The sequence below is a fragment of the Hippopotamus amphibius genome, chromosome 4, assembly GCF_030028045.1.
Source record: "Hippopotamus amphibius kiboko isolate mHipAmp2 chromosome 4, mHipAmp2.hap2, whole genome shotgun sequence".
Classification (NCBI taxonomy): Eukaryota; Metazoa; Chordata; class Mammalia; order Artiodactyla; family Hippopotamidae; genus Hippopotamus; species Hippopotamus amphibius.
This window is the reverse complement of record NC_080189.1, coordinates 88,288,162-88,315,858: the sequence shown is the minus strand read 5'-3', so window position 1 is coordinate 88,315,858 and position 27,697 is coordinate 88,288,162. Positions and strand designations below refer to the sequence as shown.

Genomic DNA, 27,697 nt, shown 5'->3' with positions numbered 1-27,697 from the left:
TTGAGTTTGTGCTCCTGAATTTGATGGATGGCAAGGCAATTACCATGTCTCACACTGCCACTTCATCCTGTGAATGTGAGATTGACAAAATCCTTAGAAAGGACAAGAGCAACACTTCAGCAAGTGAAACCGAGAAGTCATAGCTCTTGAAGTGCTAATTGATTTCTGTGTCTATTATTAGGGAGTCAGTACTCAACGTGGGGTCAAGCTTTTCTTCGGTTGTTTTTTCTTCTCTCTCAGCAATCTGTCTGAACGGGTGGCTGCCACAGCTCCTCCAAACACCTCTGATAACCAAGATCAAGCTCTTAGAATAAAGTCATTGATACTTAAAATCCATCTAATTATACTCTATATTTTAATTGAAGAACTTTTTTCTTCTTTGAGAGAAAGTGTGTATTTTATTAATGGATATTTTATTAAAAATTAAGCTGGTGGAGGACATGGAAGCAACCTAAATGTCCATCAACAGATGAATGGAAAAAAAAGATGTGGTACATATATACAGTGGAATATTACTCAGCTGTAAAAAGCAATGAAATTGGGACATTTGTAGAGACGTGGATGGACCTAGAGACGGTCATACAGAGTGAAGTGAGTCAGAAAGAGAAAAACAAATATTGTATATTAACACATATATGCAGAATATAGAAAATTGGTACAAATCAACCAGTTTGCAAGGCAGAAATAGAGACACAGATGTAGAGAACAAACATATGGACACCAAGTGGGGAAAGCGGGGAGGGTTTGGGGGGGAATGAATGGTAGATTGGGATACCAAATTGTACACTCTAAAATATATACAGTTTATTGTATGTTAACTGTATCTCAGTAAAAGTTCTTAAAAAAAATTCAGCTGGTGGGAGGGCGGGGATATGGGGACATATATATAAATACAGCTGATTCACTTTGGTGTACCTCAAAAACTGGCACAACAGTGTAAAGCAATTATAATCCAACAAAGAACTTAAAAAAATTCAGCTGAAAACCTACTGAGAAGTTGCTCTGATTTAATAGCCAAGTCCACGTGTTCATTGTTAATTTGTCCACACACACACACACACACACACACACACACACACACACACACACACACAGAATGTGGCTTCCTACCTGTTCCCAGGTTGCTGTGTTCCACATCCCAGATTTATGGAAAACTGTATCATGTGAGACATCGTAGAAGGGAGAACAGGTAAGACATGGAAAAAATCTATGGCCCAGACATTCCTATTATGTCCTTGATGGTTCTTCTGCCTGAGACAAAATTTGGTAGCAGGAGTCTGAAGTTCGGGATTGATGACTACAGAAACCAAAGATGGAACCTTCAAAACAAAGGAAACCAAAATCACTCATAATTTTCCCTATGGGAGTCAGTGTGAATTCTCCTAGATTCGATCTTGCAATTACTGTGTACACAACTGCCACTGATTAAGCACCAAGCAATATTCCATGTATTCCATTTGTTATTTCATGTAGAAGATGCTGTCCTCCAGATGCACTCATTTTAGTCACTCAGAATTCCTCCTTTGCAGACACCTGGAACTGTCTGTGTGTGACTGATCAGCCCCTCTCCACCTGAAGATAAATTAGTTTAAGGTCTAAAAGTTATCAAAGCATATGTGTCCATTTTATTTACCTTAGCACAAGACAAAGGCAACTTGATATTTACATTTCACCATCAGTCTTCTTTTAAAGTGTACCCGTATGATATGAATTCTTTGCCAAACTAGGTATTCTAAAAATATGACTCTAAGCAGAAAGAGCCAGAGCAGAGTTAATCTACAATAACTGACATAATTGATTTGGTCTGAGGGATGCAGTTCACCAGAACTGGTATAACACTACTTAGTCACAGCTGGAAAAGTGGCCCATTATGAAATCCCATTATACCTTGGATGATCCTAGCTTATGGAGTGTTCTGGATACTTTCTTTGGTTGTCCCCTATTCTAGCCTTGATGTTTATCTCCTATCTTCCTAACTGAAGCTATGAGATGCTAGAGGCTGGCTGTGTTCAAGATTCTTCAAGTACCAAAAGTGCCATCAATGTGGAGGGAAGGCTAACTAATAATGAATGTGTGCATGTAGTCTCAGCACAAATACACCTACTACTAGAAAAGGAGAATTTTATACCTGATGATAAGCATCACACATAACTTTGAAGATGTTTGCAAATAACCAGAGCCAACACCTGTCCTAAATCCAAAGGGCAAAACTCTGGCTCCAAAGAGTCAATCTCTGCCTCAAATAATCAAAGAGAAAAGCAGAGGTAAAAACAATCTGTACTTCTACAATGTCTTCTGCCTAGGAAAGCTTAAATGCTAGATTAATATTCACTATGCCTGATACCAAGTCTGTGAAGCTACATAGTTAGAGCCACTTTTAGGGCTTTCTTAGGGACAAGAATAACTGTCAGTCAGAGTATTGGGCTCTGCCTTACTGTCTCTAATGGGCTATAATTCATTCCTCCTGATAAAACCTCATTTTTTGTTTATATCAGGAAAAAAAGTGAATGCTAGAATAATGTCCATGTCACTGCTAATGAAATGTGGCAACTTCCTGGGCTGCCAGAAGAGAGATTTATCCTTTGCATCTAGCATGGTCTCCAAGGTTTTGATGTGAACTGGGGTGGGGCATTCCGACACACAGATTGGCATCTGTACCTTATATGAGGAATAGGAAAGGGTATCCAGTGTAATGTGCTCTTTTCTTCCTTCAATCTTTGCATACAGGATGATATCATTTTCATGAGAATCTCCAGGGTCACAAATCCCTCCTGCACAAAAAATTCTAAGTGTTAGTACCAACTTGCATCCATTAACATGTCTAATACAGTGTTAAATTTCAGAATAAAAAATAGTTACAAAACCCAAATGTCACTTAGGAATGACCCTAAACAAAGGTAACCAGATCCAAAGAAATAACATAAAGACAGTTTAGACAGGCCATGCTAAAGATCAAAGACTTGACATTTGTGAAGGCCAAAGTAACTATTTACTTAATGAGATTACTCAAATAATAGTCTGCAATGAACTGTGACTACATGTTAACTCTCATTAAAGAAATGTGCTCTGCTTTTTAATAAACCATTACTTCCTTATATTTGAGATCTTTATGGCCAAAGTTCAGAACCTATTGATTATGGTTTAAAAAAAAAAGTGTGGTGACTCACTGAATCAAGGATTTCTGAAGTAGTGTTACTTAAACTGTTGCATGTATTATCTTTAATATTTTAGCACATATTAGGTATTTGTATTTTAGATGTAGTTCATTTTACATTTTTCATTTTTACCTTTGGTACCTCATTTGATTCTTGGAAGGTATATAGAGTAGTTAACTCCCTATCACACTACCCTACATTCATATGAAATGATATAAAGTTAGAGTTAAGAGGTAATTAAGATTCTCCTGATGATGCAACTGAATAACAGAGCAAGTACCTGCAACTGGAGATCATTTAACAAATTGGTGGAAGAGCCAGGACTCGATGTTATATCTTAACCTTTGACCCTCTATTCCTTTCACTACTGCATTCGGCCAGTAATCCTTATTATTGCTGGCTTCTATCAGCTGTCTGCTTAACCTGGATTTTAAAGGATTACATGTCTAACCAGAAACCTCTCCCCCCCACCATCATCCTTCATAATAGCACCAAACATAATAGCAGAAGTGGCGATATGTACATGGATTTCCTGACAAATATTCTACCCTTAAGGTCCAAAATTTATAACATTAACTTTTAATTTTATTATCTTTCAAAAACCACCTCCTCCAGTTCTTAAATCAACCACCATCAATGTTAACTTTTATCTACAAGCCATTTTTGTTGTTAATACTCTACGGTAACAAAAAAGCAACCTCAAAAACTCTAAAATAAGGTTACCCTTTAAGAGCTAATCTAGTAAAATCAATAAATAATGGCTGAAACTCACCATCTGTATAAATAAATAGTTGATTATCACAAGTGTCTGACAAACTCAATCTGGATAATTGGGGTCTGATCCTGGGGAGAAATTACTGAAATGTGATGTTAAGAAAGCCAGAACCAGACCAATGCAAGAAAGATCATGATAACGGATGTAACTTGGATGGTGGTATTTGTTGAATCTGGCATGTTACATCTGTCAGACATATGTAACTTGGCATATAATAAATATTTACTGAGTTAAGTAATCTGAACTGAGAATAGAGAAGCCAGATATAGTGATAATGTAGACCTCATCCTAAAAGATGTTTATTGTTCAAGGGCAATAACCTGTAGAGAGAATCTCATGGTTTTGACATCTGATATATTTTTAGCATTTCATTACACACTTTAAGATTATAGTAAATACAGCTAGTAAAGCCATTCTATATGATAGTCTTGGGGATGGGGGGAGGGGAAGAGCTACAATGAAAACTATAAATTCTGTTTTTAAAAATGTAACTTTTAAAAACTGACTACTGAGCCCATATTAAAGACTTACCAAAAAAGACCCCAAAAAGGTGAAAGGTCACAGGTAGTGTGGGTTTAAAGCACCACATCCAGAGACAGGAACTGAACCATCAATTCTCTCTAATTTCATTAATTTGTTCCCTGTAAATCCTCTCTGCTCTTTCAAGAACAGTTCGTGAACTGCACCTGCCTTTCAGAGAGAACAGAAACCCACGTGGGAGCCTCATCCAGCCCACAATGACAGAAGAAGAAAGTCCAAAAGGAGCCAAGACTTTAAAATGATGACAGACTTTATCTGAGAGATCCCTCTGGGGGCAATTTATCAGTTCTGTGAAGTTTCAGTGACAGCAGCTCCTACAGAAAGATACAGATTCTTCTTCAGCTTCATTCACTTTGATGTATTGTGGGAAGGTATGACTCAAGGGGCGTTTTGTACAGCAATTAAGGTACAGAAGATTTCTACAGAAACTAGATGGACAGTTAGTTTTAAAATATTTTAAATCCTGTTTTAAGTAGCTTTTAAGACTTATTTATATTAAGAGTGGTTTTGTTATTTACTACATGCAGGACATTGGGCCTGAAGGGGAAATAAGCCCTGACCTCAAAAAAGTTTGTAATTTAGCAAGTAACTAATACATGTCTAATATACACGAAAGAATAATAATTAGCAGTAAAATGTTGTGTTGCCAAAACTGTAGTCAAAATTCAGTGAAAAGAGATACAAGCATAGGCTAAAAGAGCTGGGTATATAGGAGATGTCTAGTAAATATTTTTTGAAGGAATAATAAACAAAAAAAATGAAAGATGTTTATTAACATCATATTGTAAATGATGTTATTTTTTTCTTGTTCACTGCATTCGGGCTCTAAGAACAGTGTTGGATACTAGTCCTCAATGAATTTGTGTTGTATAAATGAATGTGTGAATGGTGGAAATAGACCTTGAACCAAACTTTGAAAGTTGAGCAAATTTTCCAGAAATGGTAGTCACAGCAGATTGATATGAACCAAAGGATGAAACCAGGAAAGACATGTAGGCAGTGCCTGAAAAGAAGGGAGTGTGATCTGGTCTAGATTAAGAATCAGAGGCTGATTTCCCTAAGGCACCATACTTAGTGAGGGGTTACTTATAAACTGTCTATCATATCTTAAATCCCTTCCCATATTGTTTTCTATCAGCTACCAAAGTTTTAAAGTCTTTTCTATAGAATCCAGGCTTATCATACCTTATCCTACTGTTGTCCTGTCCTATCCTATCCTATCCTATCCTATCCTATCCTATCCTATCCTATCCTATCCTATCCTATTCTACCCTACCCTAACCTAAAAACACCTTTGCTGGATTCTGCTTTTCTCCTTAAGATCAGACCCCACTTCTTTTCTTGTGTTTACTGATGAACTTCTTGAGAGGGCAGTTCTCTGTCAGTGACATGTCTCTATTTCTTTTCACTCCACGTGCCTTGGCTTCTCAGGTACCACACCATGGGGAGTCATGGGTGGGCTCTCAGCCCTGTCCTGGTTGACCTATGTCTCTGTGGCATTCCCTCCACTGCTGATCACCTCCTCGTTACCTTACCCCTGAACCACTCTCTTCCCTTCTTCCTTAAGCACAGAATCACACCTTCCTCTTGCATTTCCTTCTGCCCTTTCTCAGTATCCTTTGTCTACTCCTTTTCCTTCTACTTGTATCAAGATAAGGCTTCTCCTTGGGATCTCCCTAAAGATTTTTCACGTCCTTTGCTTACTCTTGTCTCCTGCTTGGGAGAACACAGCAACTTTAGTGGCTCCAGTTATCACCTGTATGCTGACAACTTTCAAATCCAATTCAGACCCTGAGAAGAATTTCTGCCTTCATATGGCCTTCCAGAACCCTCAACCTCAACAAATCTAATATCAAAATCCTCTACTCCACACTCACTCTTTATTATGATTGTTACTATTTTGGACATTTCCTATTTTGGGAATTGGCACCATTCTTCCAATCACCCAGGAGAGAAATCTGTGTCCTCTCCAAGACTGTTTCCGTAGTCTCCAGTCAGCTGGGTGTGGACTTCAGTTGGTTCCCTCTCCAGTTAATCTAGCTCTGTCCCCTCCTTCACATTATTGCCACCATCACTGCGGTAATTACTTTGTTGCTTGGACCAGTGCAATAGCCTCCCTAACTTAGGGTTGCCAGTTAAAACACATTGCGTGACCAATACTTACACAAAAAAGTATTCATTGTTTATCTTAAATTTAAATTTAAATAAGTCTCCTCCACCCTCTCCCAACACTAAATCTGGCAACCCTATCCTACTTGGTCTTCTATCCTCTAATTTCTGATTGTTTCAGTCTTTCCTTCACACTATGCCAGAATTATCTAAAACAAAGATGAGAATATATTATTGAACTGACAGAAATCATCTGATGGTTCCACGATGCCTAGAATAAGAGAATCCAAACTCCTCAGTATGATATTAAAGAAAGTCACTCACTACTCTGGTTTCAGTTCACTTTTATAGTTGCAGCTTATATCTTTCTGGTCAACTATGTTGGGAAAATCATCCAGCCCCAAACACGTCGTGTACCTTTATACTTGTGCTTTTTCTCAAAATGCTGGCTTAGCTTGAACCTTCAAGGCCCAGTTCAAATACCATCTCCTTCGTGAAGTTTTACCCTAACCCCTCCTCCACTGCAATACCCAGAACTTCCTCTGCACTTCCACAACATTTTCATTTCACTACAGCCTAACTGCAATCTCTTTTATAGTTAGATGTTACTGGTGGGCAAGGACTCTGTGTAAGTAATTTTTATACATAAAAAACCAAAGATACATTGAGTCTTAAGTATTTATTAGACACCATTTTGAGGGCTTTGCATGTATTAACTCATTAATCAGCAAATCTGTGATTTAGGTACCATTATTTTCCCCGATTGCAGTCTCCATAGATGCTAGCTCAGTGCTCTACATTCAATAGGAACTCATTGATTTTTTTCAACCTAATGGAGACGTTTTTATTTGGGATAATGTACTTTGGGTCCATTCAAATGAATGTTTTCCTCAGAGTCAATACAATTTAAATTGATTCATTAATAATATGCTTTGTTGGGACTTCCCTGGGGGCGCAGTGGTTGAGAATCTGTCAGCCAATGCAGGGGACACTGGTTCGATCCCTGGTCTGGGAAGAGCCCACATGCCATGGAGCAACTAAACCCGTGTGCCACAACTACTGAGCCTGTGCTCTAGAGCCCTCATGCCACAACTACCGAGCCTGTGTGTTGCAACTACTGATGCCCATGCACATAGAGCCTGTGCTCCACAACAAGAGAAGCTACTGCAATGAGAAGCCTGCGCACCACAACGAAGAGTAGCCCCCACTCGCTGTAACTAGAGAAAGTCTGTGTGCAGCAACGAAGACCCAACGCAGCCAAAATAAATAAAGAAATAAAATAACATGCTTTGTTCTAGAAAGAATTAAAGATGACTTAATCTCATATAAAGATGACAATCTCTTATATAAAGGCATCGAGTTGGGTTGATATACTATAATTCACCATGAAAAAATGAAGAATTCAAATATATTACGTCAAAAATGAAAAAACGGGAAAATACTTAAATTAGACTGGCATATTAAACATTTATTACATTTTGCTGGGTGTGGGACTGGTTCTTAAGTTTTCCCAGGAATCACTCTTAACAAAATGAGAGCCAGTAGAATTCTAATTATTTAAAGGATTTGAGGTCTGGGTCTTTAAATATACAACTCATTTCAGAGTCAAGGTGAGGATACCTTATGGCAGGAAGACTACACTATTATACTTTATATCTACAACTTCCCTGTTATCAAACAGATCATTATTGAAAATGAAGTAGCATCTATGTTTAAAATGGATAACCAACAAGGACCTACTGTATAGCACAGGGAACTCTGCTCAGTGTTATGTGACAGCCTGGATAAGAGGGGAGTTTGAAGGAAAATGGATACATGTATATTTATGGCTGAGTTGCTTTGCTGTGCACCTGCAACTACCACAACATTGTTAATCGGCTATACTCCAATACAAAATAAAAAGTTAAAAAAAAAGAAAATGAGGTAGCATCACAAAGGCAATGTATTTGAGAGCATGATACAATCTGAAGTTTGCTTTGCCACTTTGAGCTGTAAGAAGTGAGGAATGTGAGAGAAATAATAGCCAGTGCACAAACCCAGACTTGGGAGGCCTGTTTGTCCTGATAAATTGACATCTTTGCTAGTAAGTTCAAAGGTGGACAATGTTTATTTCCTGTTTCACTTCCAGGTGTTGCCTGTTCTTTTCCAGTCATTTAACAAAGAAGGCATGTGACATTTCTGGAATGACATTCAGTGAAAGAGTAGGTAACTATGGCTCTTGCTGACGAAAATGATAAATTTAAGAGGACACACGTTTCAACCCCCTAATTCCTCCTTGGGTATTTTCTAAACTTTTAACTATTTATTTACTCCGCAATCATCTGAAGAAAAATAATATCTTAAAGTACTTTTTTCCTTTACACGTTTGCACACATATTAGAAAGTAGAGAATATCATTAAAGTATTATAAATCTGTTTCTTTCTTAGCTTCCCACAACGAAAGAGTTATGCAGTGATGAGATATCCATGAAAATAAACATTTACCCTGATGATTGTATTTTGGGGAGGCTAGAGGCTTTGGACAAGGGAGTTACTTTGTTCTTAGCTTCTGTCTCATTGTCTTTCCAGCTGTGATCACTGCAGGAGAGGTGGAAGGAAGGTCTTAAGGCATTTTGTCTTTAGGTCTAGTCATGCAAGAACAAGACTAGCTTTTATACAGGACAGTTCCAGAAGGGCTGGTGTGAGGCAGGCGTGAGCACCACAGACTTTTACTCAAGCAGCAGAACTCATAGTTCATCAATCTTTGTTTTATATTGTAGACAACAAACAATCTTACTTCCCTCAGGAATACATGCCGGTCTAGAATTTGTCCTAGGTCAATAAAATTTGTTCAAAATGTACGTACCCATAACAAAGTAAAACCTCAGGTTCCCATAACCAGTTGTGTCCAGGTAAGGAGTGCATATTTTCCTCTCTCCATCTTTGAGGAAGACCATTGATAAACCTGATTCTATTGTTCCACATTCCGTACCAATGACAGCTCCCAAGATGTCCCACCTTTAAAAAAATGATAACACTGAGTTAGAATATTAAGTCAAAGCTTTATAGACTATAATATTTTATTTTTAATGAGGAACATGTACTTAGCAATGAACAATTCCGAAATAAAGATGTGATACTACAGACTTTGGGTAATGAACAAAGTTTTAAACACATTCCATTCACGATTACATTTTTTTCTCTAGAGGATAAGTTTAACCAACACTATGTATAGTGTGTCTACTACATGATAGTCTTTATTCTCAAAGCACTTACAGTTGAAGTGGGGAATCAAATTTGAACTTAGGAAACAGGAAATCATAAAAGAGTGTCATACTATCATAAACACTTGCATGCTGTTTTGCACATTAAAAAATAAAGAGTGAAAAGTCACACAACCTGGCAAGAGTGTAGCAAGTTTTCAAAAAGGGGATGGGATTTAAACTATCAAATAGGTAATTGAATATGTAGGAAAGAATAAAAATATCTAATATTTAAAAACTCATATCTCCTTAGTATTTACCTCTGCTCATGTCTAAGTTGACCAATGCTTCTTACACAAATAACTTGCCTACAGACGGGAAACTGTGACACGCAGAGGTAAGCGGCTTGCTTTAGGCCAACTGCCTGTTTGGCTATGAAATTGAGATCTTCTGTTTCTTAGTTCCCTGTTATTTTAGTAGTTTCAATTCTAAAGAGGGTACTGTGCCAGGACAATTATGTTGAACTGTTTGAGACCAAGATGTTTAGAAAATGCTTAATTTTTTATTTTAACAGATTATATCAACCATTCAAGGAGAAGCAGCTCTTAACAGTACTGGACCACTGTAAATACCAGGAACCTCTCTCGACTCATTCAAGAAAATTTCACACTGGTTCATTGGTCTTTTACCTGCTCCATTTATCCCAATTAAGCTACTCAGCCTACTGAGCCACAAAGCAAGTTAAGGTTATAAATGATACATATGATGACTGCTTTTAGGCATCCATCTGCTTTAGAGTATTTTTAAAATGAAAAATTAAATTGGAAAAGATCGAACTGTCAAGGACTAAAAGAATGTTTATTGAAGTGAGAAATGAAATTAGTAGTCTTTTTCTCTTAATTATTAGTTGTAAATGAGTAACTCTTTTAGATTAATCTAAATGAATTATTCTCATGACTTCTACCACAGAGAGGGCTATATGAGATATAGATATATATATGTATATATATCTATATCTATATATATATATATCTGTTGGAAGAGAACAAAAGTGAGGTTATTTTCTTTAGAAACCCAAACATTTACAAAGGAAATGGAAAGTTTAGTCGGCTTTAAAGAGAAAAAAGCAGAGAGAAATCTGAAAATCATTTTGTAGGTCTCATTACCTTAAATAAATTATCTTGCATTTATGAAAAATTCAGTAGGCGCTTCTCATAGCACAAGTTCATTCTTTCATGAATTTGTATAAACACTGTCTTGAGCTTAGTTGGAGGCAAAGTATCCTTGAGGGGATCCCAGAGCTGCATCAACTACTGAGGGATCTCAGAGATGCCCTTTCACCTGCCTGGACTTCAGAATCCCTCTCTGTAAGGTTACAAAGTTGTAGTCTTTTCCAATTACAAAAATGTCATGCTCTCTGACTCTCTCTTAATATAATAATTACATGAAGTAAAATTATAACACGACCAAATCTTTGAGGCCAGCAGTGGTATTTAAGGAGCTCTATAGTTTTAGCGATATCTTAGATGGCATCGCAGTTTCCTTGAAAAGGAGTGTTACTTTTCTATGGTTTAAATTATGTTTTCTCCAAGGAAATGTGGTTCTTTGTGAACTGCATTTGAAGGAATGTCTGCCTAGAGGGGAGAACTCTCTACAACATAGCAATTTATATTTATTCTTTGATAGCTAATTCTAAAAAAAGATCCCTTACATTATTTATTATAAATACTTTGGTATCTATTATTTATAATAGAGTGGGGCAAAGTCAGAACACACAAAAAAAGTTTAATAATCAATAAAATGCCTTAAGGCAGCTTTGTTCCTTAGAGGTAACAAAGTCACAATAATATTTATATTTTAACGTATGTCCTTCTACTTTTTGTGTCAAAAAGAGAATTCTTTTTGTAAGCAAAAATAATTTAAACAAGTTTCTTGCTGGAAAGCTGATGATCCTCCCTAGCAGCTGCTTTGGAATGCTTTGAGAATAAAATTAATTATGTTTTAATCAGTTCACACTTTAATAGATTTAAGAATGATACGAGGGTATATATATAACAGATTCACTCTGCTGTACACCTGAAACTAACACAACATTGTAAATCAACTATACTCCAATAAAAATTAAAAAAAAAAGAATGCTATGAGAGAGTAAAACTTAAATGTTTTCACCAAAAGAAATAAATATGTGAGGTAATGATATGTTAGTTAGCTAGATGGAGGGACTCCTTTTACAATGTGTATGTATATCATATCACCACCATGTACACTTTAAATATCTTACAACTTTATATGTCAATTGTATCTCAATAAAGTTGAATAAAATATTTTCTTCATAAGCTTAAGAAAATAATGATGTATATTCTTTGAAGGGCAATCTGGCATTAACTATCAAAATGAAATTACATACATACATGTATTTGTACACATACATGTCTGATTCTCTAATTTTTTTTTTCTTTTAGGAATTTCTCTTTCAGAAATACTTTAACACATATATGAAAATTTTTATTACAATATTCTTTGTCTGTCAGTTAGAGGTTCAGTTAGATAAACTGGTATTAGTGCCTTTCTGAAATAATGATATATATTTACTGGCTAGAAAAGACACTCATAATATATTGTTAAGTTTTAAAAATTCAAGTTGAGTATAGTGAGGAAAATGTGACTCTACTGGTGTTCGTTTGTTTGCTGTTTTTTTTATATAGTCACAGAAAATTTTCTGAATAATATATGTTAGAACATATGCCTACATTTTAAAAGTGTGGAGTGGGATTAGCATTGGAGGACTTTTAATTTTTACTTCACACATTTTTCTTTTTGCAAAAGGAAAATCATTCTCAGAAAAAAGAAGAAAGGCATTCAATTTATATGCATTATAATTCAGAATGAAAATAAATTATCACAGGTTGATGAAAATACTAAGAATATGAACATAGGCAATAGAGGTCTTTTATTTTAATCACTTTTTTCCTACAAATATTGGCATAAAAGGCTTTACAGAGTAGTGGAACATTTCCACACATGTATGGAAATTTGTTTTATTATATTTCCCAGAAAATATTAAACCACCTAAAGTTGGTGACTTTAGGTTTGAACTAAGATATAGAATAGAGCCTGGCTATAAGATTCCACATTTACCAAATTCATAAGGATTTTTATCTACTAGAAATTCTCTGAGGTTGAATAAGTTCATTACATCCATAAGGTCTCTATTTGGGATGAATTCTCTGATATTTAATAAGGGACGTGCCAGAGGTAAAGACCCTTCCACATTCATTTATATTCATGAGGTTTATCTCTAGCATGAGTCCTGTGAGGTCTGGCAAGGTGTATACTTTGACTAAAGGCTTCTCCACCATCATTGCATTTATAGGTTTTTCCTCCAGCATGACAGCTTAGGTGAAAGTAAAGGACAAGCTCTATTTGAAGGCTTTCCCTCATGCACTGCATTTCAAAAATTCTTTTCTTCAATTGGTTCCCGTATATTTCACTCACATTCAATTTTGTTTTAGGTTTTTATTACATGCATTATATTTATTTACACTCTTGTTGGAATAACATTAATAAAGAATATTGGCTTCAGTATGGTAGAAAGCACTCAGCTTTCTCACCAACAAGACAGAAATATGACCTAGACCGAGGATGTTCAGAGAAAATGACGTATTGCTTGGCATATTACAGAGTTTCAATAAGTGTTAGTTTCCTTTTCTCCCCCAGTAAAATGTAGCACTATTTTTGTTTTAAAAGAAGTCAAAGTGGCAATTCAAATGAACTTCTAAATTATAATGAGTATTTTTATTTTTTCATACTAGAATTAGCAGAACAGCAATCTTGGACAAAGTTGTAGCACAATATGCAAAGGGTAATTGCTTAAACAATTTAAGCAAGGGGATACTTAACTGAAAGAAGAACTGTACTTTCTATCTGTGGGTCTTTTGTACAGTTTAAGATTTTGGCTACAAATCTATCTGGGTGACTAAACTGATTACCTACGTGATCTAAATGGTCAAGTGGGTTTTACTTTAATAATAATGAACATGACCTTAAAAAAAAAAGCACACTTAATACAATGCTAACTCAGACTGTCAATCTATCTTCAATTCACTTATCCTGAATTATAAGCTTAAAATCCCTCTGGAGCATTATAAGTGTTATATGAAAAGTATTCTAAGCCAGAGGTAACATAATTCTTCTGGGTAGGAGAGAGGGAAGAATTCGTAGAAAATAGCAAGAAGATGCTCAAACTGTTCTGAAGAGTTCTAAATAACTTTAAAGCCAATTTTTAACAAAAGCATCAACTGACATTGAAGGAGCTATAATGGAGACTGTTCTTGTTGGTCTACATGCAGTTTTGGTTTTCAAGGTTATATGTAACATTCTTTGGAACCATCTCCCTAGAACAAGGAAGCCAATATAAATTTGTTTTATTGAGATTATATTGCCTTTTTGTTTGTTTGTTTTTATTTCAGTCAATAGCATTGAAATTTAAGAAAGACATTTTGAGTCAGTTGCAGGTATGACCCACCTTTCCTAAGCAATGCCATTAAAAAATATAACTAATACTTTGTATTTTGGTCTCTTTATAGTAAATCACTATCAGAGACTAAGTCATGGCTGACCTGAGGAAAACACTGGGCTCAAATTTTTTTCTGTAATCTTAGATGAGCTGTTTTAGAATATATTTCTTGAAAGAGCATCTTCAGAGCAAATTTATAAAGCAGTTATCTTAATAGGATGTGGCTGGTAGCGGAACGGAATTATTAGGAATGGAGGTTGGAGGGAACTGGAAATAGTCGGGTCAGCAGTTCAGAGACTACTCTCTCTGACCATTTGATAAGTCTTGTTTGCCCTCTGGCATGTTTTCTTCGTCTTACTGGTGTGTTGGAATTTTGGGTATTTCATCTACTTGTTTTCTATTATGGTAGCAATATTCTCATTATTGGAAAATTGGAAAATAGAGTAGAAAAAAAAATCACTACCCCAGAGATAAGAACAATTAATATTTTACTATATTTATTTCTAATATTTTATATGTATATTTCCAAGTGGTCATGATAATATTATACAGATAGTTTTGTATTTTGCCTTTTTTCATTTACATTAGTAATATACACATTTTCCAGGTTATTACTAACTCTTTATAAATCGGTCACATAATAATTTACTATATACATGCCAAACTATATTTAGTCATTATTTTGTTGTCATATTTCAAAATTATTACTAAATAATTATACTATTTAGTATACTTTATGGGGCTGAAGAACTAAATTCTCAATTTCCCAATGATCCTGAATGTGTTCTAGGTAACCCCGGGCCATGTTTCTTGAGGTGTCAGAGTTCTTTTCCTTTGTATAAACTCAGATATTTAGGACTGCCTGTGGTCAGCATGGAGCAGGTAAAGTACTGAGGAAAAACTATGGAAAATGAAAACATGCTGAAGAAGTGGGCATCGGAACATTTCAGTGCCAGCAGCCTCCTCTAAAACCTTCTATAGAAAATTCCTGTCACAGGCTAGTGTTGTGCCAAGCTGTGAGGAATTAAATCACTTTGAGAGGATTCAGATTTCATTCGCTTTTTTCTGTGACTTCAATAAAGAGGGTCCTCTCTTAAAGAGGGAGTGAGGTGCTGTATTCTGGATGCTCACATGGACAGCTGGTTTGGAGAGGGGAAGGGGTTATTAACCAACTCAAGAATGGCAGTGCTAAAAATATATATATACATTGGCTGCAAATTAAAGAAGGGTTTAAAATTTCTATGAAGGAATTCCAGAACTTCAGCGTACCTAATCATACGAACTTATTTTTTTATTATCTGAAAATTTACTGTCTTTGTTTCAAAATAGGAAAACAATTTGCTTCAACAGAAAGCAATGTTAGAACCCACATCAAAAGCAAACCAAAGCAAGTCAGAAGTCTTTTAACGGCCTGCAACGAGTTTACTTTGATCCACTTTAGCACTTCCATGGTTTTAAAATATATCCAATTATCATATTAACTAATATTGTCTTTTTAAAAATGACATTTCATTGGTTTATTTAGAGAATCCAATTTAGGTTTCATTGGACTATTCTACTTTGTTTTTTTCATATCTTATTAGTTACTATGAGTATACTTTTTCTTTGGGTACCCCTTTGTTCATGTCCCATTACTGACAGTAATCACAGTTGGAATAACAACCAATTTCCAAGCCTTTTGATTGCTTATTATGTGTCACGCATTGTGCAAAGTGCTCTTCATATACTGTTGCATAAAATATTCTTTTTTGGCCCTTTTAATGCTTAAATCTGAATTCTATTTTATCTGATTTGAGTATCTGATATTAATATGCCTCCTTGCTTCTTTTGTTGCATTTATTTGGTATATTAGTTTCTCTTCCTTGAATTTCAATTTCTTGTGTTATTCTAGTTTGTCTCTCATAAATAGCAAATATATAGCTGATTTAAAAAACCTACTGTGAAAATCTCACTTAATAAATGAGTATAAACTCACTGAAATTTATTCAGTACTGAAATGTTTAGATGGTACTGATATGTTCCTGCCGAGTTTTTTTTTTTTTTTCTGTTTTCTATTTACCCTATTTTTCATTGTTTACTTTTTGTCACTTTCCTGGCATTTGTTGGACTGAGTCCTCTTTGTTCTGTTAACCCAATGCTTTAGAAGTTATGTAGCCTATATCTGGCTAATCTAATTTCTTTAACATACATATTTACCCTTAAAGTTTTCTATTAACATTGAGTTACTCAAGATCTATATCCTCACTCCAAGCAAGTTAAGAACTTTGGCAGTATTTTAATTCCTTCTTCTCTTCTTGTCAGTCTCCCTCTGTACTTCTCATATTAAGGTCATCTGGACTTTAATTCCAAATTTTTATTAAAAATTTTCAATAATCAATACTTTTTTCAGCCTGAGCTACAAGCTTTACTTTTTTCCTTGCTCAGTACTCTTTCTTGAATCTATCATATTCCTCTTGGATTAATTTTCAGGGATACATCTTCTAGTAATTCTTTTAGAGAGCGTTCAGGAGTAGTAAACTTTCTGAACGCTGTGTGTCTGAAAAGATTTTTATTTTCCCCCAATACTTGAATGATATTTGACTGGAGGAGAACATTATGTTCCAAATAATTTTCTCTCAGAACATTAGGATTATTGCTTCATTTTTTAAACTTACGCTTAGTTGTTAAGAAGGAAAGTATTATACAGTGAATCGCATCTAGAAGCTTTCAGCATTTCCTCTTTTATCTGTGTTCTAAAGTTTCTCCTTGATGGTCTAGGACTGTGTATTTTTCCATCTATCTTGCTAAACATTTTCATTCATAGGAACTATGTCTTTTCTTTCTTCTTCTTTTTCAAGTCTTGGGAACCTTTCTTCAATTATTTCTTTGAATATTTCATTCCATATATTCCCTCTGACCCTTCCTTCTTTTGGAATTCCTATTATTTCTAATGTTAGAAGTGCCAATCTTCCCCCTATACTTTACATTTCTTTTCCTTATATCCAATAACCCTAAGTTTTAGAAAGATTTCAAAAGTCAAATTTCCAGCTCATTAATTCATTCTTCAGCTATGCCTATGCTCATACTCTGGGAAAAAATCCATTAAATGTGTTTCAACAATCATATATTTTCATTTCTCACATCTCTACTTTTCCCCCATAAAATGTTTTTATTTTACAAATGCAGTATGCTCTCTTATTTATCCGAGGATATTAATTACACTTTTTATAAAATCTCCATTTGTTTATTCTGCTACTTCTATTTTCTCAGCTCTTAGTTCTCCAGTTTGATGAATTTTTTTTTTAATGGAGTGGATTTTCCTCAGATTTGATGATTCAAGATCATTTGCTTAGATTTGTATCTGCTATTCTTCCTTAGTTTTGGTAGAAAAATGCTCACCAATTGGAGCAGATGTGCCCTTGGGTTGGGAGGACCACAGGGGTCCTTGAAGTTTCCAGCCACCTGGCATTGCCCTGCTTCTCCATTCCAAGTGTCCACAAACAACTGCATGTTCCTAGGGACAGAAGTGCCTGCACAGAAGTAGGTGTAGTGAGAGACTCCTCTACTTGGCAGTCCCCCCAACAGCAGGCCCCCAGAGCCCCATCTGATTCTTGTGTCCAGTACCTATGACCATTTTGTAATGTCTCATTCAATACGTATTTTGGGTTATAGTTTCCTCCTTCCATCAGATTCTTTTCTTCTCTCTTTCTCTCCCCCTCCCCCAGCTCTGTGTGTGTGTGTGTGTGTGTGTGTGTGTGTGTGTAACACTTCAGAATTCCTGACTCAATTAGGGCACACTTTTTGTCATTATAGATTCATTTGCTTGTTTTCTGTAGTTTCCAAGAACTTGGGGCAGGTGGGGAAGACTAAAGCATGCTGCCTTGATTCAATAATCTAATTTTCAATTACTCAGCCATAAAAAAGAATGAGATAATGCCATTTGCAGCAACGTGGATAGACCTAGAGATTACTATACTAAGTGAAGTTAGTCAAAGACAAATATCATATGATATCACTTATACGTGGAATCTAAAAAAAGGATACAAATGAACTTATTTACAAAACAGAAACAGACTGACAGACATAGAAAACAAACATGGTTACCTAAGGGGAAAGGTGGGGAGGGATAAATTAGGAGTTTGGGATCAACAGATACAAACTACTATATATAGAACAGATAAACAATAAGGTCCTACTGTATAGCAAGGGAACTATATTCAGTATCTTGTAATAAGGTATAATGGAAAAGAATTTGGAAAAAGAAAAAAAGGATCTGAAAAAAGAATATATATTTACACACACACACATACACACATATATATGTATAACTGAATCACTGTGCTGTACACCTGAATCTAATACAACATAGTAAATCAACTATACTTCAAAAAACAGTTTAATATTCATTATATTTGTGGAGCTTCTCTAACATGAATACTTTAGTGACAGCAATAAAACAGATATTTTTTAAAGTTATCTGAATAGTCAAAAACATACAATGTTTTCATTCGGGATGAAATAAAAGTATACAAATTCCATATTCTAGTAATGTATTTTTCTACAAAGACCCCTCCCACCTGAAGACAGCCTCAGATAGGTGAGATATGGTAGTTGCTAATTAAATGATGTGTTTGTAAGGTTAAGCCAAAGTTCAGAAGGGCTCACATAAATTATCAGCGTATCTATTAAAGTTTCTCTCTTGCTGAAGTAACAGATGTGTCTTCTTTAGGAAAAAGAAAATAGAGGGAGGGAGGGAATATGGGGATATGTGTATAAAAACAGATGATTGAACTTGGTGTACCCCCCCAAAATAATAAATAAATAAATAAAATTTAAAAAAAAGAAAAACTTTAAAATCCCACTTAAACTTATCAACACACAGCTTTGTGATGTAAAAGGCAAACAACTTTTGCATCTTGGTGATCTGAGATCAAATAGTTCTATTCAAATGGTAAGAAAACAGGAATATTTGGAAAATGGGTTCCAAAAAAAGTCATAATGACAGTGGCTTTTTTTTCTTGCCACCCATATGAAATGTTTTGAAGATATTATTAGACAGGACTGCATCTTATTTTTTCTTTCTCATAGTTCTTATGGGAGAAAAAACATAGTTAGAAGAGATGAAAATATTATAGCCATATTAATAATTTAATTTTTTTGTCTTAAAAGAAAGTGACCTCAAAGCTACAGAATTCAATCAATTTAACTGGTCACTCTTGAACAGAGTGGGGATTTACCACCTACATTTTATGTCTATTTTAGCAAGTGAGTTTATGATGATAAATTGTCTGTGTGGGTGGTGATGGTTGAGGGAAAGAATGAGACAAATATTCAGTAAATCTGGCTGATAAAACACATCAAGAATTTCACTACCAAGTTCCGAATCTGTTTTTCTTCGTCAGCTCTTAACCTAGGTAAAACTGCTTTACATTAATTTGATAGTGACAGGATTTTTCCCCTGGAGCTTTGATTAAGAATTATTATAACAGCATTATTTCCAAGATCAATAAAGCATCATTTGGGAGTGGGTGGGTATGGAGAGGGGGCGCACACACACACATTTACATAAAATGCTATGGATTAAAGCAGCATTTTATCATCATTCCAAAACACAGAAAATACTAGATACTCTCATTATCCTTTCATACCCTTTTTTTTAATAATATAATGCCACTATGGATAACTGGTTCACCAGATGAGAGCATAAATAAGGTAGTTCTGAGGGGGCGGTGTGGTCTGATACCCTAGGGGAAAAGCTACAAATAAACCTAAGGTGTGGTTGCTAGAATAATTGAGCTGCTTTTAGAATTAATGGAATTAATTGTGTTCTAATTAGAGTGGCACAGGTGCTTTTGTCAAGCACATTATTATACTTTATTGGAACAGAAATCTGCTGACAATGTCACAGCCTGAAAGTATCAGCTTCTTAACTGTGACCAAAACCTGATATATCTCACTACTGAGAAGTGGCCAAAGAAACCACCTGAGTCACTGAGTGAATGGAATTCGCTCTGATGTTCCTCTGTGTCTGTGTTGACTTCAGCTCTTTTTTAAAGCATAAATACTTTTAGTTCTTTCTGTTTGTTTTGGGAGATGAATATTTTGGTTTAGCCACAAATTCTTGTATCGTTAATGCTCTGAGATAACAGAATGTCTGATCTGTTAATTGGAATATATTTTTTGCCAGTTATTTTTCTGGGCAAGTACATTAATTTTCTAAAATATGTTTGGTTTATTCGAATAGCAAATCTATTCCTTTCTAAGCTTAATTCCTAAAGGGTTTTTCTGTGTGTTTGAACTAAGTCTCCACTAATGTTAGTAGAAGAGAGCTGTATGGACCAGTAATCCACCCAGTAAAGCATTCTTTTGTTCTTTTATAAATGGTCTTTGATAATATAACAAGCTAAAACAAAGAAGAGGGCATTCTGGAAGATGGAATATGTGCATATGAAGGCCATAGGTAAAAATAAATTTTATCTCTTCCCAAAAGAATAAGAGGATATTGGACTTCAAGGAAAGAGATAGCTAGATAACTAGCTAGTCAGTTAGCTAGATAAATATACAGATAGGAAAGGGTTTATGTGTGTATCAGAATGGTATCACTGGAGACTTGTGTTTTTCTCTCTCTGCTTTAGTAGGATGGACGCTGGGTATCTGGATATCACTGGGGCATCATCTGAGTTCCCAGGGTAGGTAGGTAGGTCCCACTGAAAAGAATGACCCGTCACCGCCGCATGGATGGTATTAGCTTGGAGAGGTGAAGGAGTGGAGGTCAAAGAGCCTTTGGTGCTTCAAAATTTGGGACCCTCTCATAGGGAGTCAAGCTCCATCATCAAGAAGGGGATTTGAATTTGTCTTTTATATCAGGAGTCAGAAAGAAAGAACTGATACTCTGGTGATGGATCTTTTATCTCCAGAAGGTGGGGTAAAAAGCCTTGTGAGCACTGTCAAAGTTCTAGACTCCATCAAAGTCCATGGGTCTGTGAGGGGAGTGGAATGAGCCCTGTGTAGTGTAAGGATTGCAAGGGAAAACAGCCTGACTCCTGGGGGGATCCTGGACACAAGAAAGGGTAACAATTGTTGCTGGTCCCTCAACGAGACACCAGAGCCACACTGAACATGGGACTTAGGGTGACAGGAACCTTGGAAGAGACGTTTGTGGACTGCAGGCCTGCGCATCACTGCTAGACTTTTGAGGGGTTAATGGTACATCCTGGAGGGGGTGGGGTCCCTCAAAGCATCAATCTCCTTCAGAGAGATTTCCCACAGGCTGGACTTCCCTGCGGTGAGGAAGAGCAGGGCTGGGTCAGCTACAGCAGAAACCTGGCTTTCAACGGTGAGAGACCCTGATGTGGCAACAGAAGGTCAAGCTGCAGCAGCGGCGGCGCAGGCTGCGAGTCAGATTTCCCTCTTGTTGGGACCAAATGCAGTTTCTGGGTAATGCATAGGAAGCAGGGAGCCCAACAGGTCAGTCGTGGCCTTCTTGCCCCTCAGGATCTTAAGAGTCCCATCCAGTTCTAATTGAATTTGTTGAGATCAGAGAGACATGACTACCTCAAATGTTGTATTCTGGAAAAGTTTCTCATAGTTAACAGTTAAATTATTGCTATTTCATAATCATTACGAAACTACACTGTGTTAATTTCATCCATCTTCATCATAGTCTTAGAAAACATACACTAAACAAGAACCTGGTGTTCTGTACTGAAAAAACAAAAGCCAGGTGAGAACCAGAAAACTTCTATAATTTCCTTCCAATTCATACTACCTTATGAATTTTGATTCTCTGAACTTGTTAATTTTTCTCAATTTGAACTTCTCAAAGTGCCACTCACAATTAATAGAAATATCTTAGGGACACTGGACCCAGAAGAAGGCACCCAGCTCAGAATGGCCAGAAAATACTACCACTGAACCATCCTCATTGTTTCAACCTCAGCCCCATATTCTTTCTTTGAAAATCTCTCAAAGATAAATTTTATCCCCTAAACAATTTTTATAGATCAAAACCACACTCCACTGAAAATCAGGAAACAGCATCTATAAATCTCAGACCCCAGGGAGACAACTGAAAGTCTCAATATAAAAGTAGTGGAAAGCTTTTGTAGTCTATACACATTGGGAAAAAAAAAAAACACCTTTTTCCAGTAAAAGCTAAATAACAAAGATGAAATATAAGTGATTCAACTGAAATTAAAAGGTATTTGCAATCACAAATTTTTAGTATGCATAAAAATAGTTGATTACTTAATAAAGAATGTTTAAGATAACTGTACTCTTTTGGCTTGCCTCTGATAAGAATCACCAGTATTGACTTAAGTATGCTTTTGCTATTTAACAATGTGCATTTAAAATATGTCCAGTGGAATAAATGTAAGTGCTATACACAGCATGGGAGATAACAATTACTTACCCTGTAGGCTGGCTCTCAAATTCTTCTGACCACTGTTCTTGAATATCCTCTGTAGAAAGATCTACATCCCGGGTGGTGGCAAAATTGAACTCACTGCCTTCATTTCCATGGAAATAAATGGAGTTCCCATCTGACTGACAGCTATGCTGTAGATAAAAAGAGAGCATGGGGTGTCCGCTGAATTGGTTTTGTAGCTGGATCTGTCTTACTCATGTATAATTAGAGTTTTTAGAAAAGTGATTACATTATTCCCTCTACGATGAACTCTGAAATCAAAAGAGCTTGTTACCTCTTTTTTTTGGTCTTGTTTAATTCAATTACAATTTCTTTTTAACTTATTAAGTTATCACAAAAAAGGAGTCAAGAGGACATTTGAGCTTTGCCACCTCAGCCTTCAGTATGAAACAAGAATATTTTAATTGGAATAATTTCCCATCTTTACCATAGTCCTTGTGGGAATTAAGTGTGATGATGACTTGTCATATATTTTCAATACTGTGGTTATGGGCTAAATCACACTGACCTTTTCAATATTCCATATATTTCTGGTTTGCCATTCGAGCCTTTCACAATTTGTCTATAAATGGGATACGAGCAGAATAGCTTGCTAATCAAAACATGGAATACAGAAAAGGTCAAAGTAATCCCTCATATGATCGTATATTCTCAGACAGCTTTTGAGTAAAAGTTTCTGACCAGACCTAGGAAGTGCATGACGTCCCCGATGAGGCGCTCATAAACAACAAACTTTGTTATTCTCCAAAAGAACACCAGGCTTACAAAGAATAAAGAAAAAGAATTTCTTGTGACACTATTTGTATCCTGCATTTTTTCAGCTTAAGGTGAATAGTCAAAGGAAAGCTCCATCTCTAGAGCTGAGTAAACTGAATATTCAGTTTTTAGAAATATGATAAGTTTTTGCCTTAATCACTTTTTGGCAATGTCACACATAGATACATGCCAATAAATGACATATCAAACATCCTTTTAAGTTTTATATACTCTTAAAATAAAACAGAAATTAAGAAAAATAACTGGGCAGGCAATGAAGCAACTGACAAAGGATTAATCTCCAAAATATACAAGCAGCTCATACAGCTTAATACCAAAAAAGCAAATAACCCAATCCACAAATGGGCGGAAGACCTAAACAGACATTTCTCCAAAGAAGACATGCAGATGGCTAACAAACACATGAAAAGATGCTCAACATCACTAATCATTAGAGAAATGCAAGTCAAAACTACAATGAGGTATCACCTCACACCAGTCAGAATGGCCATCACCAAAAAATCTAGAAACAATAAATGTTGGAGAGGGTGTGGAGAAAAGGGAACCCTCTTGCACTGTTGGTGGGAATGTAATGTACAGCTACTATAGAAAAGAGTATGGAGGTTCCTTAAAAAACTAAAAATAGAACTACCACATGACCCAGAAATCCCACTACCAGGCATATACCCTGAGAAAACCATAATCCAAAAAGAAACATGTACCACAATGTTCACTGCAGCACTATTTACAATGGCTAGGACATGGAAGCAACCTAAATGCCCATCAACAGATGAATGCATAAAGAAGATGCAGCACATATATACAATGGAATATTACTCAGCCATAAAAAGGAATGAAATTGAGTTATTGGTGGTGAGGTGGATGGACCTAGAGTCTGTTATACAGAGAAGCCGTAAAGAGAAAAACAAATACCGTATGCTAACATATATATGGAATCTAAAAAAATAATACTGACGTACCAAGTGACAGGGCAAGAATAAAGATGCAGATGTAGAGAACAGACTTGAGGACACAGGGTGGGGGGCGAAGGGGAAGCTGGGATGAAGTAAGAAAGTAGCATAGACATATATACACTACCAAATGTAAAATAGATAGCTAGTGGGAAGCTGCTGCATAACACAGGGAGATCAACTCGACAATGGGTGATGACTTAGAGGGGTGAGATAGGGAGGGTGGGAAGGAGCCACGGGAGGGAGGGGATATGGGGATATATGTATAAATATAGCTGATTCACTTTGTTGTACAGCAGAAACTGGCACAACAGTGTAAAGCAATTATACTCCAATGAAGAGTTTGGAAAAAAAAGAAAAAGAAAAATAATTGGGCAGAGAATATCAGTTAGGCCCAGTGACTGTAAGTTCTGCAGGGCATGGCCCTGTATTAAGGTTTTAGCAAAGTGCTTGGCCATATGGTAGGAATTCAAAAATATTTGTTGAATAATTCAATAAATCAATAAATGAATGACATGGTTATACCTTTCAGGTAATAAACTAATCTTTTATGGAGAACTCATGATGTAGGAAGCATTAAGGAAGGTACTGGAGGGAAGGGGTTTATAACTGATAATACCTAATCTTTGCTCTAAAAAATTCCAGTCTGGCTGAGATTTCTCAAAGGCAGCATATAGATAGTGCTAATGAGTGAAGGAAGATAGGAATCATTGTGTCCAGGGCTGGTTGAGATGAGCAGGCTTCATGGATGAGCAGGTCTTCAATTGGCTTTAAAGGGTGGATAAAAATCCAAACTGGATAACAGATATGAATGAGTTACATAGGTGGTGAGTAGGCACAATTTTGAGAATTAGACTAGAGCCTGACTGTAGAGGATCCTAAATGGTAATCTAAGAGATCTCTGCAATATTCCATTGGCAGCGATGTTCTAAAACAGAGCAGTGATGTGTGCAAAGAAATGTTTTATGACAATTAAGCTGATTATGGCAGATAAAAATCAATGGGTAGGGAAATCAGACTAATATAGTGAAAGAGTAAAAAAGCTACCAGAAGCTTCCAGAAGTTCAAGGGAGCTGGAGCATATGATCTTGGCGGAGTCATTTCACAGCACTAAGATGTAAGGCATACCCATTGGGCCTGCCATCAGCTTAGATAATACTGCAGTGTGTGGCAGGCTTCACCTGCCTGAGGGTCTTCTTCACACCACAAGTACAGATTATTCACAGATGCTAAACCGAGCTCATTATATGCAACCCTTAACCCACATACACTGATCAAAACTAGGATTCAATTTATTTAGACAATAGATTTTAGAAGTTTCACTACAAGAAGAAAAGTTGTAACACTGTGAAGTTTCCCTACAAAAAGAAAAGTTGTAACTATGTGAAGTAACATTATTGCAGTAATCACTATGCATTAAACACACCTATCAAAAAAACCCCAAAAAACCAGTAAATAGAAACTGTCAAGCAATGACTAACTCAAGGATCCTCTACTACTATGCACTCTGTAAAGATAATGAATGCTAACTGGAATAACAAAGATTACTTTCCTAATAATAAACCCACCAAGCTCTAAATAGCAGTTTTCACAATTATCTTCACATTCTGGAATCCTGAACAACTATAGCCCATGTTTACTTGGAATTAATATGAGACTCTGACACATGCAAATGACATTAGGTCACTGCCCAAGGAAAAGGCACACATGAAATATCTGTACGTGTGAAAACAGAATAATCTATATCACAATTTAAAAGGATATATTTGTGTAATGAAAAGAGTGACTTGCTTAATATACAATCTTGGTCATTTCTGGCTAGACATCAATTTAATTATTTCCATTTTGATTCCATTTACCTCAGAATTGTTTGTTAATATTTTAAGAAACTGTGTTATACATAATTATGCATTGCTACTTTTCCAAGATTTATATTATTAACATATCTGATGAATATTTTTATTTAGTTGAGATGGAAAAATTTATGTAAAGAAACAAATCATTATGAAACTGAATAGCATACTGTTAAACTTGTTTCACAAAATTAAAATGAGTTGGTGTTTTAGAAAAATTAAAGTGTATTTTAAAGGATCTTTTTGTTAGATATTTGGCTGTTACCAAAAACATTTGGCAGTTTAGTAGACCATTCGTAATTATACAACTATTAAAAATTAGCTATTAAAATATTTTTTTTCATATTTCTTTAATTTTGTATCTGTATGAGATGATAGATGTTCACTAAACTTACTGTGGTGATCCCATTTCATGATGTATGTTAGTCAAATCATTATGCTGTACACCTGAAACTTCTACAGTGTTGTATATCAATTATATCTCAATAAAACTGGAAGAAAAAAATTAGTTACCAATATACCTTTTTGTCATTATAACTGCAGTAGCACCAGCATATGAAATATAAGTAACATTTACCATAACAAGCATGAAGAAAGCACCCTGAAAAAAATTAACACTCGCTCTGAGTGTTAACCAATTTTCATACTTGCAGAATCTAAAAACTAGTAGGACCTGTCTCTGCCAAGTTTCCATGAAGGATAGAATGGTATAGTTTATTATTATTATTATTAATTTATTAATTTATTCACTGTGTTGGGTCTTCATTGCTGCACGCAGGCTTTCTTTAGTTGCGGCGAGTGGGGATTACTCTTCTTTGTAGTGTGCGGGCTTTGCATTGCGGTGGCTTTTCTTATTGTGGAGCATGGAGCGCAGGCTTCAGTAATTGTGGCACATGGGCTCAATAGTTGTGGCTCAGGAGCTCTAGAGCGCAGCCTCAGTAGTTGTGGTACATGGGCTTAGCTGCTCCGTGGCATGTGGGTTGAACTCTTGTCTCCTGCATTGGCAGGCAGATTTTTAACCACTGAGCCACCAGGGAAGCCCTAGAATGGTCTAGTTTTTGACATAGTTTATTTTTATAGGGAAGGAGCTGTTCACCAATTGGTAGTAAAAGAACGATACTCCAAATCTAAATTCAAGCAAACAGGGCAGTGGATTATAACAGTCAGTGCTGTCCTGCACGGAAACATCCTAATCCTAATGTCAAGTTTAGGGGAAGATTCATAGTTTGCTTTATTCTCTCTTCCCAAATGGGTCCAATGCCTTTTTGGGTGTGGATGGGGGAAGCATTGCTCTTTGATGTTTTCCTCATCATAGTCTTTGTACAGCGACACACTGCGGAGAAAGTTTATGACACATCCAAAGTAAACAGCCACACCTCAGCGTGAGGTGGACCAAATTCCCCTGTCTCTTAGCAGGATGGGGCTGCCATTTT

The 27,697-nt window shown here is 36.0% G+C and overlaps 1 protein-coding gene across 2 annotated transcripts in view; it reads right to left on the bottom strand.

Annotated features, from left to right (window-relative positions):
• The window catches only part of RELN (reelin), a 494,116-nt gene that overhangs the window by 161,131 nt on the left and 305,288 nt on the right, over nt 1-27,697 (bottom strand). For both annotated transcript variants that reach the window (XM_057732969.1, XM_057732970.1), the window contains exons 11-14: nt 22,670-22,815; nt 9,425-9,576; nt 2,659-2,771; nt 1,111-1,319 (exon numbers count right to left, since the gene is read on the bottom strand). In XM_057732969.1, coding sequence (XP_057588952.1) covers nt 1,111-1,319; nt 2,659-2,771; nt 9,425-9,576; nt 22,670-22,815 — 620 coding nt within the window. The remainder of the gene's footprint in view (nt 1-1,110; nt 1,320-2,658; nt 2,772-9,424; nt 9,577-22,669; nt 22,816-27,697) is intronic.